The sequence below is a fragment of the Pleurodeles waltl genome, chromosome 1_1, assembly GCF_031143425.1.
Source record: "Pleurodeles waltl isolate 20211129_DDA chromosome 1_1, aPleWal1.hap1.20221129, whole genome shotgun sequence".
NCBI lineage: Eukaryota > Metazoa > Chordata > Amphibia > Caudata > Salamandridae > Pleurodeles > Pleurodeles waltl.
In genome coordinates, this window is record NC_090436.1 from 810,514,502 (window position 1) to 810,537,020 (window position 22,519).

The following is a 22,519-nucleotide window of genomic DNA, read 5'->3' on the forward strand; positions in this document are numbered from 1 at the left end:
GACGACACGATGTGGGAAGAGCCTCGATGCTTTGGGCCTCCACCTTCAGAGCCTATGTCTGGGTCGGCTCTGCGCCTCCTCGACTTTCCAGGAGCCAGTGCCACCTCTGCCCAGTTGAAAGAGTTATATGAGGCCATGCACCTCATCTTTGGGCAGACCGACCCGTCCTCAGCGCCTTTGGGCCCAGGAGAGTCCACGTCGGCGGCTTCGGCCTTAGCTCCAGGGGGCACCTCCGGATCCGCTCTTGGATCCGTACCGATGCTGGTCATGCCAAGGTGACCTTCCCCAGCATCGGGGACAGACGTCGACACTCCTGATGTTAGTTGGGCCCCCAACTGATGACAATCCTATACTTATCCCCGACTACCCAGAACCGGACCGGTGTCGCTCGATGCCAATTCCGTTTTCCATGGGCTCTCCTGGGGCCAGGGCAGATCCACACCCTTCTTTCTATGGATTAAGGGGTTAATGTAGAGGGGGCACTGGACCCTTTAGAATATCAGCCTGACTCTGACATGGACTAGGTTCAGGATTTGGGCGATGATAGTGGACTAGATCTTCCTCCTGACGCTGCCATGCTTTCTCTCCATAAGGTGCCTATGGAGGAGGGAGCTTCATACTCCATGGTGGTAAGAAGGGCTGCTGAGGTTTTGAACCTCAAGCTTTCTTCTGTTGACTAAAGGCACACCTCCTCACCGAGGTGCTTTAGCCTGGGGCATCCAGTTCTGAACCCCTCCTACACTTTAATGAAGCCCTTACGGACTTCCTACTGGGTACCTGGTCCAAACCCAGCACAGGGGCTCCTGTGAATAGGACAGTTGCCTGTCATCGGCCTGCGCCAACCGACCCAAAATTCCTGACCCAACATCCTACACCAGGGATCCTTGTGATCCAGGATTCCTCTTCTTCTGGCGCATCCCTTTCCGCTCCCCCGGATAGGGAATAAAAAAGACTGGAAAATTTGTGAAAAAAATGTTTTCTTCCACCAGTCTAGCACTGCAGTTTGTGAACACTGCATGCTTTTTGGAATGATATTTCCCCCACTCCCTGGTATAGGTTACGCAAATGCACCAAAAGTTCATGATTTATTGTGGACTGGATACGACTGAATCACTAGGTAGATCGGTTGCATCGACAGTGGCCTTGAGGCACCATGCCTGGTTGAGGACATCTAGCTTTTCAGGGGGATGTCCAGCAATCTCTGATGGACATGCCATTACATGGAACTCGTCTCTTCAGAGACAAAGCAGACTCCGCGCTCGAGTACTTTAAGGATTCCCAGGTACGGCTCGGTCCCTTGGCCTTATAGGTGCTCCTCACCCCCCACCCCTTCAGTCCCCTTTTCTTCCCTTTCGTAGGTATGATTCTTCACAGTCTCTGCGCATACTGTGGATCCCACATGCTTGTGGATCAGGGAGTCAGCCGTCCACTCAGTCCACCCCTTCCCCCTCCACTGCCTCCAAGCATTCCTAGTCCGTTGGAACATCCGTGACCTGTTGGCAGCAGGATTCGCCATCACCTGCCCCACTGGAAATCCATCACCACGGGCAGGTGGGTGTTGCAAATTGTCCAAAGGGGCTACTCCCTCCCCTTCTAGACTTCCCCCTCTGGCCATGCCACCATCATTTGATCATCTGTCGGAGGACCACTTGGCACTTCTCCACAAGGACCACGAGGAAGTCAAGGCTCTCTTGGCCAAGGGTGCCATAGAGAGGGTCCCTGCACCACAAGTAGGTCATGGTTGTTATTCCTGCTACTGTCTGGTGCTGAAAAAGGACAAGGGCCTTCGCCCTATCTTAGATCTCCGGTTCCTCAATCTCTTCCTCAAGAAGGAGAAGTTAAAAATGCTACCTCAAGCTCAGGTCCTCTCTGCCCGGGGGACTGGATGGTAGTGTAGGACTTGCAGGATGCCTATTTCCACATTTTCGTCCTGCCGGCCTACAGATGTTACTTGCGATTCGTGGTAGGTGTAGGAAGATGGCTCCCTGTTGCAGTTACCCCCCAGTTTTTGCCGGATATTGATGCTGACTTGACTAAGAAGTATGCTGGGACCCTGCTAACCAGGCCCCAGCACCAGTGTTCTTTCACTAAAAATGTACCATTGTTTCCACAATTGGCACACCCCAGGCACACAGATAAGTCCTTTGCAAAAGGTACAAGTGGTACCAAGGGACCTGTGACCAGGGGAGTTCTCTAAGGGCTGCAGCACGCGTTGTGCCACCCTAAGGGACCCCTTACCTAACACATGCACACTGCCATTGCAGATTGTGTGTGTTGGTGGGGAGAAAAAGGCGAAGTTGACATGGCATCCCCTTCAGGATGACATGCACACAAAATACTGCCTGTGGCATAGGTAAGTCACCCCTCTAGCAGGCCTTACAGCCCTAAGGCATGGTGCACTATACCACAGGTGAGGGCATAGCGGCGTGAGCAATATGCCTCTAAGGAAATGCCTCCTTGGCATGGTTACCCCCTGACTTTTTTCCTTTGCTGATGCTAAGTTATGATTTGAAAGTGTGCTGGGACCCTGCTAACCAGGCCACAGCACCAGTGTTCTTTCCCTAAACTGTACCTTTGTCTCCCCAATTAGCACAACCCTGGCACTCAGGTAAGTCCCTTGTAACTGGTAGCCCTGGTACCAAGGGCCCTGATGCCAGGGAAGGTCTCTAAGGGCTGCAGCATGTCTTATGACACCCTAGGGACCCCTCACTCAGCACATACACACTGTGTGCGCTGGTGGGGAGAAAATGACTAAGTCGACATGGCACTCCCCACAGAGTGCCATGCCAACCTTACACTGCCTGTGGCATAGGTAAGTCACCCCTCTAGCAGGCCTTCCAGCCCTAAGGCAGGGTGCACTATACCACAGGTGAGGCATGAGCACTATGCCCCTACAGTGTTTAAGCAAAACCTTAGACATTGTAAGTGCATTGTAACCATAAGAGTATATGGTTTGGGAGTCTGTCAAACACTAATTTCACAGCACCATAATGGCTACACTGAAAACTGGGAAGTTAGGGTATCAAACTTCTCAGCACAATAAATGCACACTTTATTGTAAAATACACCCAGGAGGGCATCTTAGAGATGCCCCTTGAAAACATACCCAACTTCCAGTGTGGGCTGACTAGTTTTTGCCAGCCTGCCACACACCAGACATGTTGCTGGCCACATGGGGAGAGTGCCTTTGTCACTCTGTGGCCAGGAACAAAGCCTGTACTGGGTGGAGGTGGTGCTCCCCCTGCAGGAACTGTAACACCTGGTGGTGAGCCTCAAAGGCTCACCCCCTTTGTTACAGCGCCACAGGGCATCCCAGCTAGTGGAGATGCCCGCCCCTCCGGCCACTGCCACCACTTTTGGCAGCAAGGCTGGAGGAGATAATGAGAAAAACAAGGAGGAGTCACCCCCCAGTCAGGACAGCCCCTAAGGTGTCCTGAGCTGAGGTGACTCTTACTTTTAGAAATCCTCCATCTTGTAGAAGGAAGATTCCCCCAATAGGATTAGGGATGTGCCCCCCTTCCCACAGGGAGGAGGCACACAGAGGGTGTAGCCACCCTCAAGGACAGTAGCCATTGGCTACTGCCCTTCCAGACCTAAACACCCCCCTAAATTGAGTATTTAGGGGCTCCCAGAACCGAAGAAGATAGATTCCTGCAACTTAAAAAAGAAGAAGGACTGCTGCCCTGAAGCCCTGCAGTGAAGACTGAGAAGACAACTGATTTGGCCCCAGCCCCACCGGCCTGTCTCCCTACTTCGAAGAAAACTGCAACAGCGACGCATCCAACAGGGTCCAGCGACCTCTGAAGCCTCAGAGGACTACCCTGCATCTAAAGGACCAAGAAGCTCCCGAGAACAGAGGCCCTGTTCAAGAAACTGCAACTTTTTGCAACAAAGAAGCAACTTTAAAGACCACACGTTTCCCCGCCGGAAGCGTGAGACTTTTCACTCTGCACCCGACGCCCCTGGCTCGACCTGCAGAAAACTAACACTACAGGGAGGACTCCTTGGCGACTGCGAGCCCGTGAGTAGCCAGAGTTGACCCCCCTGAGCCCCCACAGTGACGCCTGCAGAGGAGATGCAGAGGGTCCCACTGGCCGCGACTGCCTGTAACAAGGAACCCGACGCATGGAACCAGCACTGTACCCGCATCCCCCAGGACCTGAAGGAACCAAACTCCAGTGCAGGAGCGACCCCCAGGCGTCCCTCTGCCTAGCCCAGGTAGTGGCTACCCCGAGGAGCATCCCCGTGCCTGACTGCATCATTGAAGAGACCCCCAGGTCTCCCCATTGATTCCTATCAGAAACCTGATGCCTGTTTGCACTCTGCACCCGGCCGCTCCTGTGCCGCTGAGGGTGTACTTTCTGTGCCTGCTTGTGTCCCCACTGGTGCCCTACAAAGCCCCCCTGGTCTGCCCTCCGAGGACGCGGGTACTTACCTGCTGGACGACTAGAACCGGGGCACCCCTATTTCCATTTGGGCACCACTTTGACCTCTGCACCTGACTGGCCCTGAGCTGCTGGTGTGGTAACTTTGGGGTTGCCTTGAACCCCCAACGGTGGGCTACCTTGGACCCAACTTTGAACCCTCTAAGTGTTTTACTTACCTTTGAACTTAACAAATACTTACCTCCCCCAGGAACTGTTGATTTTTGCACTGTGTCCACTTTTAAAATAGCATATTGCCATTTTTGTCAAAACTGTACATGCTATTGTGATTATTCAAAGTTCCTAGAATACCTGAGTGAAATACCTTTCATTTGAAGTATTACTTGTAAATCTTGAACCTGTGGTTCTTAAAATAAACTAAGAAAATATATTTTTCTATATAAAAACCTATTGGCCTGGAGTAAGTCTTTGAGTGTGTGTTCCTCATTTATTGCCTGTGTGTGTACAACAAATGCTTAACATTACCCTCTGATAAGCCTACTGCTTGACCACACTACCACAAAATAGAGCATTAGAATTATCTCTTTTTGGCACTATCTTACCTCCAAGGGGAACCCTTGGAGTGTGTGCACACTATTTCTTACTTTGAAATAGTATATACAGAGCCAACTTCCTACAATGCCCCTACAGTGTCTAAGTCTATTCTTAGACATTGTAAGTACAGTGTGGCCATATTAAGTACATGGTCTGGGAGTTGGTCAAAACGAACTCCACAGCTCTATAATAGCTACACTGAATACTGGGAAATGTGGTACCAAACTTCTCAGAATAATAAACCAACACTGATGCCAGTGTTGGATTTATTACAAAATGCACACAGAGGGCATCTTAGAAGATGTCCACTGTATTTTACCCAAACCTTCAGTGCAGGACTGACTGGTCTGTGCCAGCCTGCCACTGAGACAAGTTTCTGACCTGATGGGGTGAGAGCCTTTAAGCTCTCTGAGGCCAGAAACAAAGCCTGTACTGGGTGGAGGTGCTTAACACCTCCCCCTGCAGGAACTGTAACACCTAGCAGTGAGCCTCAAGAGCTCAGGCTTCCTGTTACAATGCCCGCCCCTGGACACAGTCCCCACTTTTGGCGGCAAGTCCAGATGAGTTAATGAGCTAAACAAGGAGGAGTCACCCATCAGTTAGGACAGCCCCTAAGGTGCCCTGAGCTGAGGTGACCCTTGCCTTTAGAAAGCCTCCATCTTGTTTTCGGAGAATTCCCCCAATAGGAATAGGGATGTGCCCCACTCCCCTCAGGAAGGAGGCACAAAGAGGGTGTAGCCACCCTCAAGGACAGTAGCCACTGGCTACTGCCCCCACACCTAAACACACCCCTAAATTTAGTATTTAGGGGTGCCCCTTAATCCCAGGAAATCAGATTCTTGCAATCAGAAGAAAGAATGACTGCTGACCTGAAAGCCCCGCAGAAACGATGGAGACACCAACTGACTTGGCCCCAGCATTACTGGCCTGTCTCCAGACTCGAAGAACCTGCACAGCGACGCATCCGACGGGGACCAGCAACCTCCGAGGACTGCCCTGAACCTAAAGGACCAAGAAACTCCAGAGAACAGTGGCACTGTTCAGAGCCTGCAACAACTTTGCAACAAAGAAACAACTTTCAAAAAACACTCTCTTCCTGCTGGAAGCGTGAGACTTCACACTCTGCACCCAACGCCCCCAGCTCGAGTTCAGGAGAACCAACACTGCAGAGAGGACTCCCAGTCGACTACGACAACGTGGGCAACCTGAGTCGACCCCCCCACAGCGACGCCTGCAGACAGGATCTAGAGGCTCCCCCTGACCGCGACTGCCTGGTAACAAGGAACCCGACGCCTGGACCAAGCACTACACCTGCAACCCCAAGGACCGAGAGGAACCACCTACCAGTGCAGGAGGGACCAGCAGGCGGCCCTCATCCTAGAACAGTCAGTGGCTGGCCCGAGAAGCCCCCCTATGCCCTGCCTGCATCGCCTAAGTGACCCCTGAGTCCCTCCATTGCTTTCAATAGCAAACCCGATACCTACTTTGCCTACTGCACCCAGCCGCCCCTGTGCCGCAGAGGGTGTGTTTTGTGGGCTTTTGTGTGTCCCCCCAGTGCTCTACAAAACCCCCCTGGTCTGCCCCCAGAGGACGGTGGTACTTACCTGCAAGCGGACTAGGACTGGAGCATCCCTGTTCTTCATAGGCGCCTATGTGTTTTGGGCCCTCCTTTGACCTCTGCACCTGTCCGGCCCTTTTTTGCTGGTGCTGTGGCTTTGGGGTTGCCTTGAACCCCCAACAGTGGGCTGCCAATGCCCAGGAGACATACTGTGTTAGTGCTTTACTTACCTGAGATACCTAACCAAACTTACCCCCCCCCCCCCAGGAACTGTTGATTTTTGCACTGGGTCCACTTTGAAAATAGCTTATTGCCATTTTAACCAAAACTGTGTGTACTACTGTTTTAAATCAAAGTTCTATACTTACCTGTGTGAAGTACCTTGCATTTTATGTACTTACCTCAAATCTTGAATCTTGTGGTTCTAAAATAAATTAAGAAAATATATTTTTCTATATAAAAACTATTGGCCTGGAGTTAAGTCTTTGAGTGTGTTTGCCTCATTTATTGCCTGTGTGTGTACAACAAATGCTTAACACTGCCCTCTGATAAGCCTACTGCTCGACCACACTACCACAAAATAGGGCATAAGTATTATCTAATTTAGCCGCTATCAACCTCTAAGGGGAACCCTTGGACTCTGTGCACACTATCTCTCACTTTGAGATAGTATATACAGAGCCAACTTCCTAAAGTAGGTCACGAGCACTTTGAGTTCACCGTGCTCCCCTTCGGCCTTACCAGCGACCCTTGGGTGCTCACGAAAGTGATGGTAGTGGTTGCAGCTCATCTGCGCAGGTTAGAGGTTTCAGTCTTCCCTAACCTTGATGACTGGCTGTTGAAGGGGAACTCGCCCCAGGCTGTTGTCTTCCACCTCCAAACTACAGCAAACCTCTTGCATTCACTGGGGTTCACTATAAATGTGTCGAAGTCACACCTGTCTCCCTCTCAATCGCTCCATTTCATCGGAGCTTTTCTGAACATAATGCAGTGTCGGGCATCTTTTCCTGGACAGCGAGTTCAGGATATTCGGGCTATGATCAGATTCACTGCATAGTACACTACGTGCAAAATGTGCATAATATAATTAGGTCAAGAGACTTGGCTAATCAATATTATGGAAAATTGGGATAGTAAATCAGGATATCTGAATGCAGATCTGAAATTAATTTCACAATATCTGCACTTCTTGCAGCAATTCAAGACTTATCCTTTTTCTCTGACTTTACTACTAATGAGAATCAGACCTTTGAATCAGCCTTCTGGGCCAAGTTAATTTCTCTGCTGAACAGCTGGAAGATCAACATAACAGGGACATAATAGCTAGTATTTAGGCTTGCTCACTGGAGAGGAGGAGCGAAAACAGTGAAAATCCATCTCTCCAAGAATTGCAAAATGTAGTGGTCAGGTGGCCTTAAGAAACCACTGCTGCTGCATGAAGAATGCCACGAAAAGCAAAAACAGAACTTTTGCTTTACAGTGAATCATTACAGGTATTAAAAATGTCATTAAATGATAGCATTCCTAAAGATTAATGGTGCTCCATTGTTTTATCATGTCATATTTCTGCTTTTATTAATGTGGTGACACACTGACGAACAAGTTACTTACCTTCAGTAACACCCTAGCTGTTAGAGACTCTATCAAGCCACAGGTTTGTTACCCTAGGATTATCCCTAGGTGTTAGACTGGATCTGGAAATTTCCGATAGGTGGCATTGTTCGGTTCCATGTCAGTGTTGTCTAAGCCAGAAGCGATGTATGCAGGTGCCACCTCAGCGTGCTGACGTCAGTTCATTTTTGCAACTTTCCACACCAGGAGCGCAGAATCACAAACAAGAGGGACCACTAGTGTGAGCTGCTAGGGCCCTTGGAAAACCTCTTTTGTTAAATAGGTGGCAGAGCGGGAGCATGGGAAGGTCAGTAGGAAATCTAGAGCTAGATCAAGTCTCTACCAGATAAGACTGAAGGTAAGTAACTTATTTATCTGATAGATACATCTAGCCGCAGATTCCTTAACTTAGAATAGATACTCAAGTAATGCCTCCCTAGGGCAGCAAACCCAACTTAGACCAGAAAGGTCTGCAAGACTTAATGGGCAAAATGCCCATCCCGATGGACCTGAGAGTCCTGGCAGTAGTGCTTTGTGAATGTGCTCAGTGAAGCCCACATTGTAGCCTGATGGATATCAAAGACCGAAACTCCGCAAGCTAAAGCAATGGTCACAGCTTTGGCTCTGGTAGAATGAGCCTGCAAGCCTTCAGGAGGTAGTATTTTGGCCTATGCATAGCAGATGTTTATGTAGAGCACAATCCATAGGAAGATGTTTGGTTTCAGCACAGCTTTCCCTTTCTTACCCTATGAAGAGATGGTCATCCACCCAGAATTTGTTTGCGCGTCAAAGTAGAAGAACACTACTCTTTTTGGATCAAGACAGTGGAATCTCTCCTCTTCTTTAGAAGAATGAGGCAGGGTAATAAAAGATAAGCAGGGAGATCAACTGGCCTACGTGGAAAGGGGTGGCTATCTTTGGGAGGAAGGAGGCATGTGTCTGGAGTACCAGTTTCTCATGATAAAAAGTATTGTAAAGCGAGTGCACCCACAGAGCAGGCAATTCTCTGACCCTTCTAGCAGATGTAATGGCCAGGGAGTTTTGATGGTTCATAACTAAAGAGGGCAGTTATTTAACAGAGCAAAAGGACAGCACATCAGGAAAGTAAGGATCAGGTTCAAGTTCCACTGGGGCATAATGAGTAGATAGGGGGTTGGCTGTGGGGGCCTGGGGGCAACCTGTTGCAAACGCTTGCTCAATATCGTCACAACAGGTGGCTTGTATGAGTAAAGCTGGTCCGGCAACTGCAAAAATCCATAAAGGGCTGAAAGATAGCCCTTAACTGTGCCCCAAACAGAGCCCTCCTATGGCAAAGTAAATATATAGGAGTACCTGAGAAAGAGGAGCAGGTAAGGGATCAATGCTTTTTGATAAACACCATGCTACAAATTTGTCCCATTAGCAGGCGTACACTAATTTAGTGGAGGCATGCCTGGCTGTCAGAATAACATCACAGACTTCAGGAACAAGAATGAAGGTTGTCAACTGCCACCGCTCAATCTCAATGGATGAAGCGGAGAGTGTGCAGGTTAAGGTGCAGAACCCTCCCTTATTGCAGTGACAGAAGATCCTCCCGAAGAGGCAGCTTGACCGAAGAACCAATGGTCATTCTCAACAGTTCAGGATATCAGACTCTCTGTACCCAGTCCACAGCCACAAGAATGACTTGTGCCTGGCCGTTCCTCATATTCTTGAGAACTCTGGGTAGGAGTGATACTGGCGGAAAGGCATACACGAGGCCAGAACTCTACTTGAGACTAAAAGCGTCTCTGAGCTGCCTTGGAAACTCCAGTGCACAGAACTGCTGACGTGTGAACTCGTGGTGGCAAACAGATCTCCCCACTCTTGCAAGAGGCCCTGAACCACCTCTGAATAGAAACACAATTGTGATCCGCTAGGCATCAATGGCTGAGTTTGTCTGCCTTGGCGTTCAGAGAGTCCGCCAGGTGTTGAACCATCGGAGAAATGCTCTGATGCTCCAACCATGTCTGGAGACTCAGCGCCTCTTGACAAAGGGTCAACGACCCCGCCCTGCTTGTTTAAGTACCACATGGCAGTGCTTTTGTCCGTTAACACCTGCACTAGCCTTCCCTTGATGGAGGGTAGAAAGGCCTTCAATGCCAAGCAAATTGCCTGAAGCTCCAACAAGTTTATGTGGAGGCCAGATTCCGCTGGAGACCAGAGTCCGATGATCTCCACCTCTCCCAGGTGGCCGTTCCAGCCCAGAAGCGACTCATCTGTCACTACAGTCAGCTCTCATTAGGGAAGGGTTCATTAGCCACCACTACAGGTCTTTTGCAGTTCCCTTTGAGATCTGGATTGCCATTACTCTGGTAAACACTTTAGTGGCGCTGGAAAAATGGTTGAAGGGAAGCATGACAAACAATGTGCTCACGGACAACCATGAACCGCAGGTAACGGCTGTGGATGAACAGGACGGGGATACAAAAATATGCTCTTGCAAATCCAAGGCTACCATCCAGTCCACCGGGTCTAGCACAGAGAGAACTTGAGCAAACGTGAGCATTTTGAATTTCTCCTGGTAGAGGAAGAGATTTAGAAGATGCAGGTCTTTTGTAGGACAAAGGCCTCCATCCTTCTTGGTTAACAGAAAGTAGTGGGAATAGCAACCACAATCTACTTTTGATGCTGGCAACCTCGCTATAGCTCCCTTGGCCAAGAGAGCCAGACTTCCTGGTGGAGTAAGTAACAATGGTCTTCCATCAACCGGTCGTAAGTGGATGGTATGGGTGAAGAGGTACCCAAAAAGGGGATGGAGTAGCCACTTTGTTCAATCTGTAGTACTCAGCAGTCTGATGTCACTGGCCTCCAGTGGAACAGGTGATGGTGTATCCTTCCCCTCACTGGATGCCCATTGTTAGAAATGGGGTCTTTGGTTGACAGTCAGGTTACCCCCTGTTCAAGCAAGGACCCTCACTCTAGTCAGGGTAAAAGAGAATCACCCTCAGCTAACCCCTGCTTACCCCCTTGGTAGCTTGGCAGAGCAGTAGGCTTAACTTCAGAGCACTAGGTGTAAACTATTTGTACCAACACACACAGTAACGTCATGAAAACACTACAAAATGACACAACACCGGTTTAGAAAAATAGGAAATATTTATCTAAACAACACAAGACCAAAACGACAAAAATCCGACATACACAAGTCAAGTTATGAATTTTTGAAGATTAAACTCAAAAATAGCGCTTAGAAACAAAAATGCTTCGATGAGATGTTAACACGGCGTCATGACGGAGTCGTTCCCAACAAGCCGACACCAGCGGCGCCGGACACGGAGTCGTGTAGACCCCCAAGTACAGTACCTTTGGTGAAGAGTGAAAACAACCCGATGCGCGAAGTCGGGAATCGCGGCGTCTGTGCGAAACGTTGAATCCGCGCACTTCGAGCAGCGCCGGTCGTGACGTGGTGCGGCGACTTCCACGAAGTCGCAGACTTCAGCGGGGCTGCTGCGGCGTCGGGCCTGCGAAGAGCGTTGCGTTCCAGCGAAGGTCACGGCGTCAGGTGCAGGCGGCGTTACCGGATTCAGCAGCGGCGTCGGTCCGAAGTCGTCCGAAGTCGATTTCCTTGGATTTCCACCTGCTTTTCTTTCAAGGGCCCAGGGACTGAATAGGGCACCACTTGTCAGAGCAGGAGTCTCTCCAGAGACCCCAGGTGCTGGCAGAGAGAAGTCTTTGCTGTCCCTGAGACTTCAAACAACAGGAGGCAAGCTCTAACTTAAGCCCTTGGAGATTTCTTCACAAGATGAAAGGCACACAAAGTCCAGTCTTTGCCCTCTTACTCTGGCAGAAGCAGCACTGCAGGAAAGCTCCACAAAGCACAGTCACAGGCAGGGCAGCACTTCTTCCTCAGCTATCAGCTCTTCTCCAGGCAGAGGTTCCTCTTGGTTCCAGAAGTGTTTCTAAAGTCTGTAGATTTGGGTGCCCTTCTTATACCCATTTTAGTCTTTGAAGTCACCTTTCTTCAAAGGGGACTCACACCTACTTGTGAAATCCTGCCTTGCCCAGGCAAGGCATCAGACACACAGCAGGGGGTTGGAGCCGGCATTGTCAGAGGCAGGCACAGTCCTATCAGATGAGAGTGACCACTCCACCCCTCCCTCCTAGCAGAGATGGCTAATCAGGAAATGCAGGTTACACCCCAGCCCCCTTTGTGTCACTGTCTAGTGCGAGGTGAAAAACAACCCAACTGTCAAACTGACCCAGACAGGGAATCCACAAACAAGGCAGAGTCACAGAATGGTTTAAGCAAGAAAATGCTCACTTTCTAAAAGTGGCATTTTCAAACGCACAATCTTAAAATCAACTTTACTAAAAGATGTATTTTTTAATTGTGAGTTCAGGGACCCCAAACTCCACATGTCCATCTACCCTCTAGGGGAATCTACACTTTAATCATATTTCAAGGTAGCCCCCATATTATCCTATGAGAGAGACAGGCCTTGCAACAGTGAAAAACGAAACTGGCAGTATTTCACTGTCAGGACATATAAACCACATTACTATATGTCCTACCTTATCCATACACTACACCCTGCCCTTGGGGCTACCTAGGGCCTACCTTAGGGGTGCCTTACATGTAAGAAAAGGGAAGGTTTAGGCCTGGCAAGTGGGTACACTTGCCAAGTCGAATTTACAGTGTAAAAATGCACTTACAGACACTGCAGTGGCATGTCTGAGACATGATTACAGGGTTACTTGTGTGGGTGGCACAACCAGTGCTGCAGGCCCACTAGTAACATTTGATTTACAGGCCCTGGGCACCTCTAGTACACTTTACTAGGGACTTACCAGTAAAACAAATATGCCAATCATGGAGAACCAATTACGTACACATTTTACACGGAGAGCATAGGCATTTTAGCACTGGTTAGCAGTGGTAAAGTGCTCAGAGTTGAAAAGCCAACAGCAACAGGTCAGAAAAAAATAGGAGGCAGGAGGCAAAAAGATTCAGGATGACCCTGCATAAGCAAAAGTCCAACACCCATGATGGTACTAGGGCAAGCTAAAAGGGCTTGGAACCAAATAGAGGTCATCGTTTCTGGCTATGGATGGATGTAACCAGGGTATTCACCTAAGGAGGGTGTGCACCCTGAGCTCCACTCAGCCAGATTTCCTCGAGTTGAGGAACAATACCAGACTATTGCAGGTCATAAGAAAGTGGATCCAAACTGTGGACCACTATTCGGTCTAGTATGTTGTTTTTGAGCAGAAGCAATACTTCAAGGTCCTGACGAATGCAAATACACCTCTGTTAAGGGTCTAATTGGTGTAAACATGCTGACCACTGTTCTTCATCCCTGTTTTTAATCATGACCCAGGCAGGCAAGGATGAAGCTACCCGCCTGTTCTGAACTCAGTTTTAAGTATCACTATCCTTTTTCCACATACTTTCATGCTCTGCTTGCCTCACCACCTTTTGCGAACCCCATAGTGCTTCTACTATATAGCAAAACATCCAAAGAGTTCCTCCTTCTCAATGTAAGGAGTTGTAGCCAGCACCTTGATTTGCTCACGATGCGAGGAGAATCCCTATGGGGAAGCTTGCCACCTCTGGTGGGTGAGGGAATTTGTCCTAAAAAATGAATATTTTTGTTCAGATAGTCTCTCAGTATTTTTTGCCTCACTTAGACCCGGGCGTTCCTTTTGTGTGAATGGCATGACAATCCTGAACAATGACACAGCAACATGGATACATTTGTAGATTGCAGGTGAATGTTGTGACCTTGAACTATAATATAGGCAATACTTATAAATGATAGGTAAGGTACAGCACTCAAGGTGCTTGCTGTTCAAAGCTCACAAAGTTTTTAAAACAGAACAGCGCATGTTGGCTTTTGTAAGCCAGGAATATCAATCTCAGGGTTATTTAGGACAGAAAGAAGAGGTGTCCCCCACCCATTACAATCTTTCAGAACTACGATTTTACAGGAAGAGAGAAAACCTTAATGGCCTCTTTAAAAGCACTCCCATTAGTGGAGTACAGGGTGGAGTTCCTCAATAAGAGAACACATGGAAATGAACAAAATCTGGACGAAGTGAGCAGGAAAAATCTACTCTGTAAAATCCTGTCAATCAATCAAGGTTCTTGTAATCACCCGTGAGGGTCTCAAGGTTTTGTGGGGTAGTAGGAGTTCAGTCGAAGAGCCATGTCTTGAGCTCCTGTGGGGCACGTACTTTAATCACAAAAGCCAATCTCAGTGCCACAGCAATGTTCAGCCACAGCAGTGATACAAGAAAAAGGTAAAGTTTAAAGTCTAGAGAACCTTTATGCTAACATGTAACAATTTACTAAAACAGACTGCAAATCCACAGTCTCAAAAACATCTACCACCAAAATATCTGCCACACAAGCATTGCCCTAAAAACTAACTGGCATGCATGTCAACGCTCTCACAAATGTGCATGCACGGACTGCAATAATAATAGTAAATTAGCAGAGTCCCCCAATTGGTAGGGGGTGAGTTTGGCTCCATTTAGGTATTTAGAACATGTTGAAATGGTTGTTGGGAAATATTGATGTATGGTAGACATGGATGGAGGAAGAGGTCTTTTACTATGTTTTTAGAGATGGGAGGACAACAATTCCGGCTTGAAGAATGTATATATAAAAAAGCACATCCGGATGTGCAGCTTAGAAACAGTAGATCACATAGGAGGAATCTCAAATACTGATTATTCCATACTCAATCTAGAAACCCTGTAACTGAGAAAACAATACAAAGTAAAATAGGATTAGCCAAAAATGCCACAATCCGGAGGCATTCAGAAACGTAGCTGCATCATGAGGAAGACATAAATATCCTTAATTGGATGCATTCAAGCCTTTTCTGGAGGGATTCAAATTAAATTCAAAACTGAGGGAGTGACAGCACTTGACAAAATGTTCTTTGATACTGTATGCTCTAGGATAAACCGCTTTCTGCTGAGTAGTATTTGCACCTGATACACTACTTTGCTCCATACAAATGGACTTGCAAACTGATATTTGATTTCCCCTTTTTCCTTTGTGGCCTCACAGTGTGAGGTGTGGACAACGTGTGTTTGTAGTACGATTACGTTATGCTTTCTATTCAGATAACTTTTTGGAGATTGTTGATAGAGAGCACAATAGTTTATTTGTAATGTATACAGCAAAACCTGTTACTGAACATCACTGAGGCTGCGCCCCATACCAATCTCTAAATAAACAAGTTGAAAGCAAAAATCTGTTTTTACATGACTTTTGAGTGCTTTGGAAAAAAAAGTGAAAATGTCAAGGGGAGCTCCAAACTGCTTTAGAGGCATAAGTAGCAAATGCAAAGCTCACCTGTCCTTATAGTTGATTACTGTATCAATAATGGCGTTCATTTGTTTAGTCAGTTTGGGTGGGTTTGGCGACAGTTTCTCAGCAGGAGGCCTGCCCCTTTTCTTTTTAGCTTTTTCCAAGTCTTCCTTCACAGAATCCTTGTCTATGTGTCTTCGCCGTTTCCGTTTCTTAACCCGCACTTCCTCTTCCATATCGTCCAAGTTTCCGTCCTCGATAGCCTGCTCAGATAACAAAATGGGTCAATGCATGGAACAAAATATTAAACATGCCACTGAAGAATAAGGTAAAATAAGGCGATTTATTTCACAAGCTGTGAATAACATCACTCTTAAAGTTTACACATTTATCACTGGTTGAAAAGGGCCCTACTTGCTGAATGACAAGCAGAACCAGAAACCCTGTATTTCAAGAGCGATTTTCGGCACTTCTCCGAATAATGTTATCTAGGGTAAACAACTTAGTCTATCCCGTCCCAGTTTCCATGTGATAAAACAGGGAGTATTTTGACAGGTGATAATTGTCAGTATAAAATTCCATAGAGACAATCTGATGTATAAATGAGCAAAATAATAAAAATCAATTTAATACAAACAGTGATGGCTTGCACCATTGGGGACAGTAAAGTAAAAGAGGGAGCCTATTCTCCCTTGCAGCTAGGCTCAAACTGCCGTGGCCAAAGAGACAAATGCCTCTTTGTTTCCTCCTCCAAGGACTCCTACTACGCTCTTGTCCCCACACACGATGCATTCACTCTGGTTTGGAGCTCTACTATTGCTTTTAAAACTCTTTGTAGGCAGGGACAATACATGCCAACTCTCAACAAGGCAAGTAAGACCTAACACTGCACACACTAAGACTTCAAGAACAGCACAGAGGTTCCTTGCAGTAGCAAATCACTGTGCTCAGTACAACACACATCTCCATCACTAGCCACAGATAGAATATTCAGCAGAGCATTTTGAATAAATGCTGCCCACATATCACAAACATCTCATATAGTTGGGAATCCTGTAGATCACAACAACACTCTCCACCCTGAGACACTTCACTGGTGTACCTCATAACACAATGAGACAGAACATACAATCAACACACCCGTCTGAGCTATTAAAGCACCAGGTGCTATGATCAACTGTCTTACACACATGCACATATATTTGTGTCATGCCATGGTCATGCGTACTGCTCTAGAAGATGAGTAAGGATTTGGTACAAAGCTCCAGTCTCACTCAAACTTCAGTACTCACAAGGCATTGGAATATAGTCCTTCACACTACTGGTGGCACATCTTGACAAGTCTAATGATATTCTACTTAGCAATGGAATCCTCTGAACCATTTTGAAAGTCGCCTATGCTACCTAAGCCTCAGATGTCCAACCAGTGGCATACTGTGTGCTAAACAAATGGCAATAACTTAACTCCTAGTTATATTAGTTCCTACTATATTTTCACCCACTATAATCTAATTACTGTGATTTGTTTGCTTTCATAAAAGTGCTCTGAATTGGCCAACAAAATACCATGTCTCACTCCAGTTAAAGGAAAACGTAAACCTTTTGGGAAAATGGGTGGGGCAATGCCCTTCACAGATGCTAATGGTGAATGCATTCAGTATGTATAATTTACTTAATTGAGAAGGACAAAAATAGATGGTTGTTAGTAAATGTAAATATTATTTTTCCAAGACCTGGTATAACAGGTGGATTTTAGACGTTGTTGTTTTTAAGCTGCATTTTTAAGATCATTAATCTGAGAAGGGTCGTCACAATGTATGGGATAACTAACAGCCCGTTCCCCTACTGCCAATGAATGCAGAAGATACATAATAACACCAGGAAAAGTACAAATTCACAAATTAAAATTAGTTGATTCCACCATAAGAAATTCACAATTCACATAAAAGAATGCATTCTATAACAGCTTGCAAGTTTCCATATAGCAGTTAAAACAGCCAACCATGGTGCATTGTGTTGAAAGTAAAAAAACAAAAAACAAATAAACCCCAAAAAAGATATACATTGTTTATCTTGTACAAAACAAAGTACACACAGTAGTAACACCTCTGCTTTCCCATCTGTCACACGCTCATTACTGCCATCACAATAAAGCTCCTCTCGCAACCCTGTGCTTCTCCACTGCATCGAAAAGCATGGGAAAAGAATGCCTCACAAATAATAACAGCTTAACTGAAAGGGTGCATGACTGATCTTAGGCATGACAAAAAAAGAACACACCAGCTACAAAAGCATTTATCATAAACGCTACACTAGGCAATTTAAATGCAGACGCGCGCTAGGACCACTTGTTCTGACATGTCTACAAAACAGCTTTTAAGCAGAAACAGAATAATTCCGAAAACACAAACCGATCTGTGAACTGTGAAAGCACAAATCGGCACACAGCAAATGAACAGAGCAACATCACATCTTTCCTCAAGTAATTTCAGGCAGATATTCAAAGAGAGATGGCATAAACGAGAAACAAAGGGTCTGCAGTGCTACAGCCACACAAGCATTAGGCTTCTGAATGAATGCATCTCACAGTACAATAGATATGAATTTCCCCTCCTCCCACATCTCAATATTGCTGTCAATATGCAAATACTAAACTAATCCTTCCCGGCATAAGAAAGAGCACTAATCAAAAAGCAATTACCTTCACTTTTCCACAGCACCAAACATGGCTAATATTTACGATCATGTGAGCATGGCAATCAATATTTTGAATGATTACATCACATTTATAGAAATGACTACTGAAAAACGGTCGGCGAACAAAAGCCCGGAGCACAAAAAAGGAAGAGGAAAAATCCTTGACCTGGCATCTTAAAACACCAGTGGGATTTGGAAATCTGTTTCTTGAGCATCCTTCCGGTGTTCAGATCCACAGAACAAACATGAGGAGAAGGATCCTGAGGGATAGCCGCAAACTACAGTAGGCCTTAATAATCAAAAGACAATTTCGATCACGCGCGCACAGCGACAGCCACTGAAGATCTGATGCGTGAGGAGGAAAAAATGAAATGCATTAATATTCATACTGCTAAAGCTGGGCAGCCGGGACACACCACTGCAGCTAAGGAATACTGAGAACAAGGGGGAATGTTCCACAAATCGGGAATTGCGGCATGCAAGGATGTGAACAGTTAATGTTTTGCTGTCCTTAAGCATTCAGCTGTGCACAGACATGCAGAGAAACGGCAGCGTCGGATTAGCTACACACCTACTCATGTCCCTGTTGTGGTGCGACTGAATCTTGGAGACAATAAAAACAAGAGGATATTTACCTTCCCACTATCAGAAGGCCGGCTGTCGGAAATCACAGTTAGTGGAGACAACATTAACAAGCCAGCAAAGCAGCGAGCTGCTAGTCTCTTCATCAGCTGATCAGGAAAACGAGGGAGCTGGGGAAGGCTATGTTTTCATATACAAGTAATTTTATTTTCTGAAAATGTAATACTGAAAGGACTGCGAGACTCAAATGTGCTGTTTCATTCCTCCCAGTACACGGCCGGAACCCTTCCTCCAGCCTGCTTTAATATCCAGCTACTTAACATATTATATTCCCAATTATTTTAGCCATGTGGCGTGCAAGAGGTGTTAGGGCAGGAACACATTTTTAATATACTCTAATTGGAAGTCGGACACTATTGTCCAACAATTAATGCTCAATTAGTATCAGTATCTTTTGTCGCAGAAAATTGTATTTTTTTCCACAGAAGACATATAACCCAATGTTCTTTCTGTAGACTGAACATATATATAGTTAACGCATTAGCATATATAAACATAACAAAGATTCCATTAAAAAATATATAATTAACGGTAAAACAGAGAGCCGTGCAGTAAGCCCGTGACAGGGGAAGACCATCGGAGAGCACATGACCACTTCCAGTACGAAGCTGTAATGTAAGTACTTTACTTTCAGCAATAATGCACGCAGACAAACCGCCATCCCTTATCAACATGCCGGTGCAAAGAGAAAGCTCGTCTTCTATTTCGCTGAAAGCAATGCTTGATGGAAGAAGAGTATCTCTGTAGCATCGGCAGCTAACACTATTAGTTCATAACCAAAAAGACATTTAAATGGCAGATTACTTTCTCGGAGAACCTCTCCCTTAAAATCAGGGTGCTTGCCTGCATGCGTTCTGAAATAAATCCCAATCAAGTGGGGCTTACTCCTATTAAGGCCACATGTCGAATTTAATTCAGTATAAACAGACAAAGTATGAAAAGAGATCTATCTACTCGGAGAAGGAGGGGGGTGATTTACAGTTAACAATGGCGCCAGAAACCAAAACAAGGAGCAGAGGAAAACTGAATGCCCGTTCCAAACCTTCACCAGGGTAAATAAAATCAAAGACAAATCCCTGATTGGTGACGTATGTTGATGCGAGAGGAGCCTGATTCGGCGGGGAAACGTCCCTTATGCTGAGTGGACAGTGGGTTTTGTGAAGTGAGTGGAATGAGAGGAAAAATAAATGAACAGTCAATTTTAACAGCTTCTATCCCAAGAAATGGCATATACAGAAACAGTAATGCTTCAGACACACATTTCTGTAGCAAGTTAACAGACTTTCCGGGAATTCAAGTATCACCAACGGATCAGGTTTAATTTAATCAAATTATGTGAAAAACCTAGCCATGAATATTTAGCAATCTCAACAAACACCCAACTAATTCGTCATACAATTACAAAAGTCATATAATTTTGAGATAATAACAATATGAAAATAAACAAAGACAATACAGAATAACGTGTCTGTTATTCATGGGATCATTTTATTTTCCGAATCATAAATAAATAGTCTAGATATGACATTAATGAGTCAAATATTTTTCAAGTGCAAAACACAGCGACGCATAAACAGTAATAACCAAATGAAATAGGCATGACTCACACTGCCGCGAGCAGACAATACATATTTATTTCTAAAAACTTGACAAAAGGGTCAAAAGTAATGCATGTGAGGGGTTTGCGCAACAACATCACAAATACCAAATGCAAAGTTATTTAAGTGTTTAGTGTGGTCTACCTTAAAAAACTAATATTTAAAATGCATTATACTTAAACAGCTGACTTTCAGTGCTCAATTAGGGAAATAAACTGTTTTTAATTTTCATTTGTATTAAAAGAGCCATAATTCAAAATTATGATTGGTTACTAAAATGTCTTAAAACATTGAACATCTATCCAGTACAATATACTAATCTCTGAGTGGATCCAAAGAGGGATCACTAAACCATTGTTCGAGATTCAGGCAGGTTAACGCCTTCTTCACATAATTTAACCAATGAATTTTCTGGACGCGAACTCCCCTTATACCCACAGAGGCAGTCATAATAAAAGGTGAAGTTTTCCAAAATCTCTAAGACACAAGTGAGGAATCTCTTCTCCTGTCTGTAGTGTCTTCAAACAACCACTTTCCATAGGCCACGCCCATTTTGGAATACAAGGCAATAGTAGCAGACATTATTAAATACACTTAAAAGACTGCTTTAAGGAAATTAATTCTACAGTGTTTTGAATACAATCCGATCGAAGCACCTAACTGTGAAATAAATGATTGCTTAGCTGCTATTTGGTGGTTTCAGAAATTACTTCCTGGAAACCACTATCCCAAAATATTTGAAGATGGATACCTCAATTCAATTCAAATAACTTTAATCGGACGAAGGCCATTAAAGTACACAATACACAAAACAGAACCATCAATAAAAGCATTTTATACATAGCTCAATACTTCATCCAGTTAATATATATGTAAAAAGGGACATATAAGTACCAAATCTTAAAGCTGTTCCCACATCGTCATAAAATTGAAAATATAATTTAGAAAAGTATACATCAATTGTTTAAGAAGCATTACATTTCCTCATAGATATAGCAGCAATTATATAACTAAGCACAGGAAAACAAATTCCAGCAGTTTAAAGACTTTGCAAGTAAAATAAACCCTCTTTATATGTTTTAAAAAGTAGCTTCTTTAAAATTGGGCGTAAAAACCACAACCTGGGTGACTTATACAAAGTGCTGTCGACTGGGTAGTATGCCCATCACAGGGACATGGTGGCAGAGCAGAACGCCATTTACAAAGAGCAGTAAAGGCCACTAAAACATGGACAATACTTAATCGAGTCAAATAAAATCTGTGCTCGGAGTTTCTAATCCATAACAATTACAGCACCGTCCCCTTGATGAAATTGGCTTGATGATGGCGTATAGCTGTTGTTTTGTCCAGTATGTCTTTTAGCCTTTTTTCCTCCATGTAGGATTCATAGCACTGTTTCAACCTTGATTTACAGTCAGAAGTTATCTGTTCAGGGCTATCAAATAAATATCTACATCCAAGATTATCGAAGGTAGGTCTTATATCAAGCAAGCCAAGGAATTAAGGTTACTTTATCCTGGCTAAGACAGTCCCTCAAGACTTGTCTAGAAAAATGTGCTTGTTGGTACTCCATACCTTCAACCATAGATATAGGGGCGCCAACTTTCTACAATCTTCTATATAAGCGGTTCCTAGTTCTGCGTGCAATTTAAAACTCGCTGTATTTCTTAGTGCAGCAATAACTTTCCCCAGAAATCTATTTTACATGATCTGCAGTTTCCCTACGGAAACAAATCCCCAAACTCCTGCACCATAGGTGACTATTGCTGTGCATTTGCTATTATACATTTGGAGAAGCTGCTGCATCGGCTTAGATCCCAGTTTTGTAGCAAACCTTAAAACAGTATCAACTGCTGCTCCCGTTTTTTGCGCACCAGCAGTGACTAGCCAATCCCATTTCTTATTCTTATTAAAAAGAAATCCCAAATAATTAAAAGTGGGAACGTTTTCAATCAGTGTGCCTCCTATATAAAAAGATCATGTTTTTAGATTTTTCGGACTACTGGACATAACAAACGATTTCTGCAGGTTAACTTTAAGTTTAAGATTACTCATAAACTCATAAAAAACATCAAGGAGCTTCTGAAGGCCATTAGCTGTATGCGCTAACAAAACCGCATCATTCGCGTACAACAAAACTGGTACAGGGAAA

At 45.2% G+C, this 22,519-nt stretch overlaps 1 protein-coding gene across 5 annotated transcripts in view; it reads right to left on the minus strand.

Moving 5' to 3' along the window:
* Positions 1 to 22,519, minus strand: part of SMARCA2 (SWI/SNF related BAF chromatin remodeling complex subunit ATPase 2) — a 1,363,970-nt gene that overhangs the window by 212,524 nt on the left and 1,128,927 nt on the right. For all 5 annotated transcript variants that reach the window (XM_069228509.1, XM_069228519.1, XM_069228497.1 and 2 more), the window contains one exon: positions 15,476 to 15,693. In XM_069228509.1, the coding sequence (XP_069084610.1) occupies positions 15,476 to 15,693 (218 nt within the window). The remainder of the gene's footprint in view (positions 1 to 15,475; positions 15,694 to 22,519) is intronic.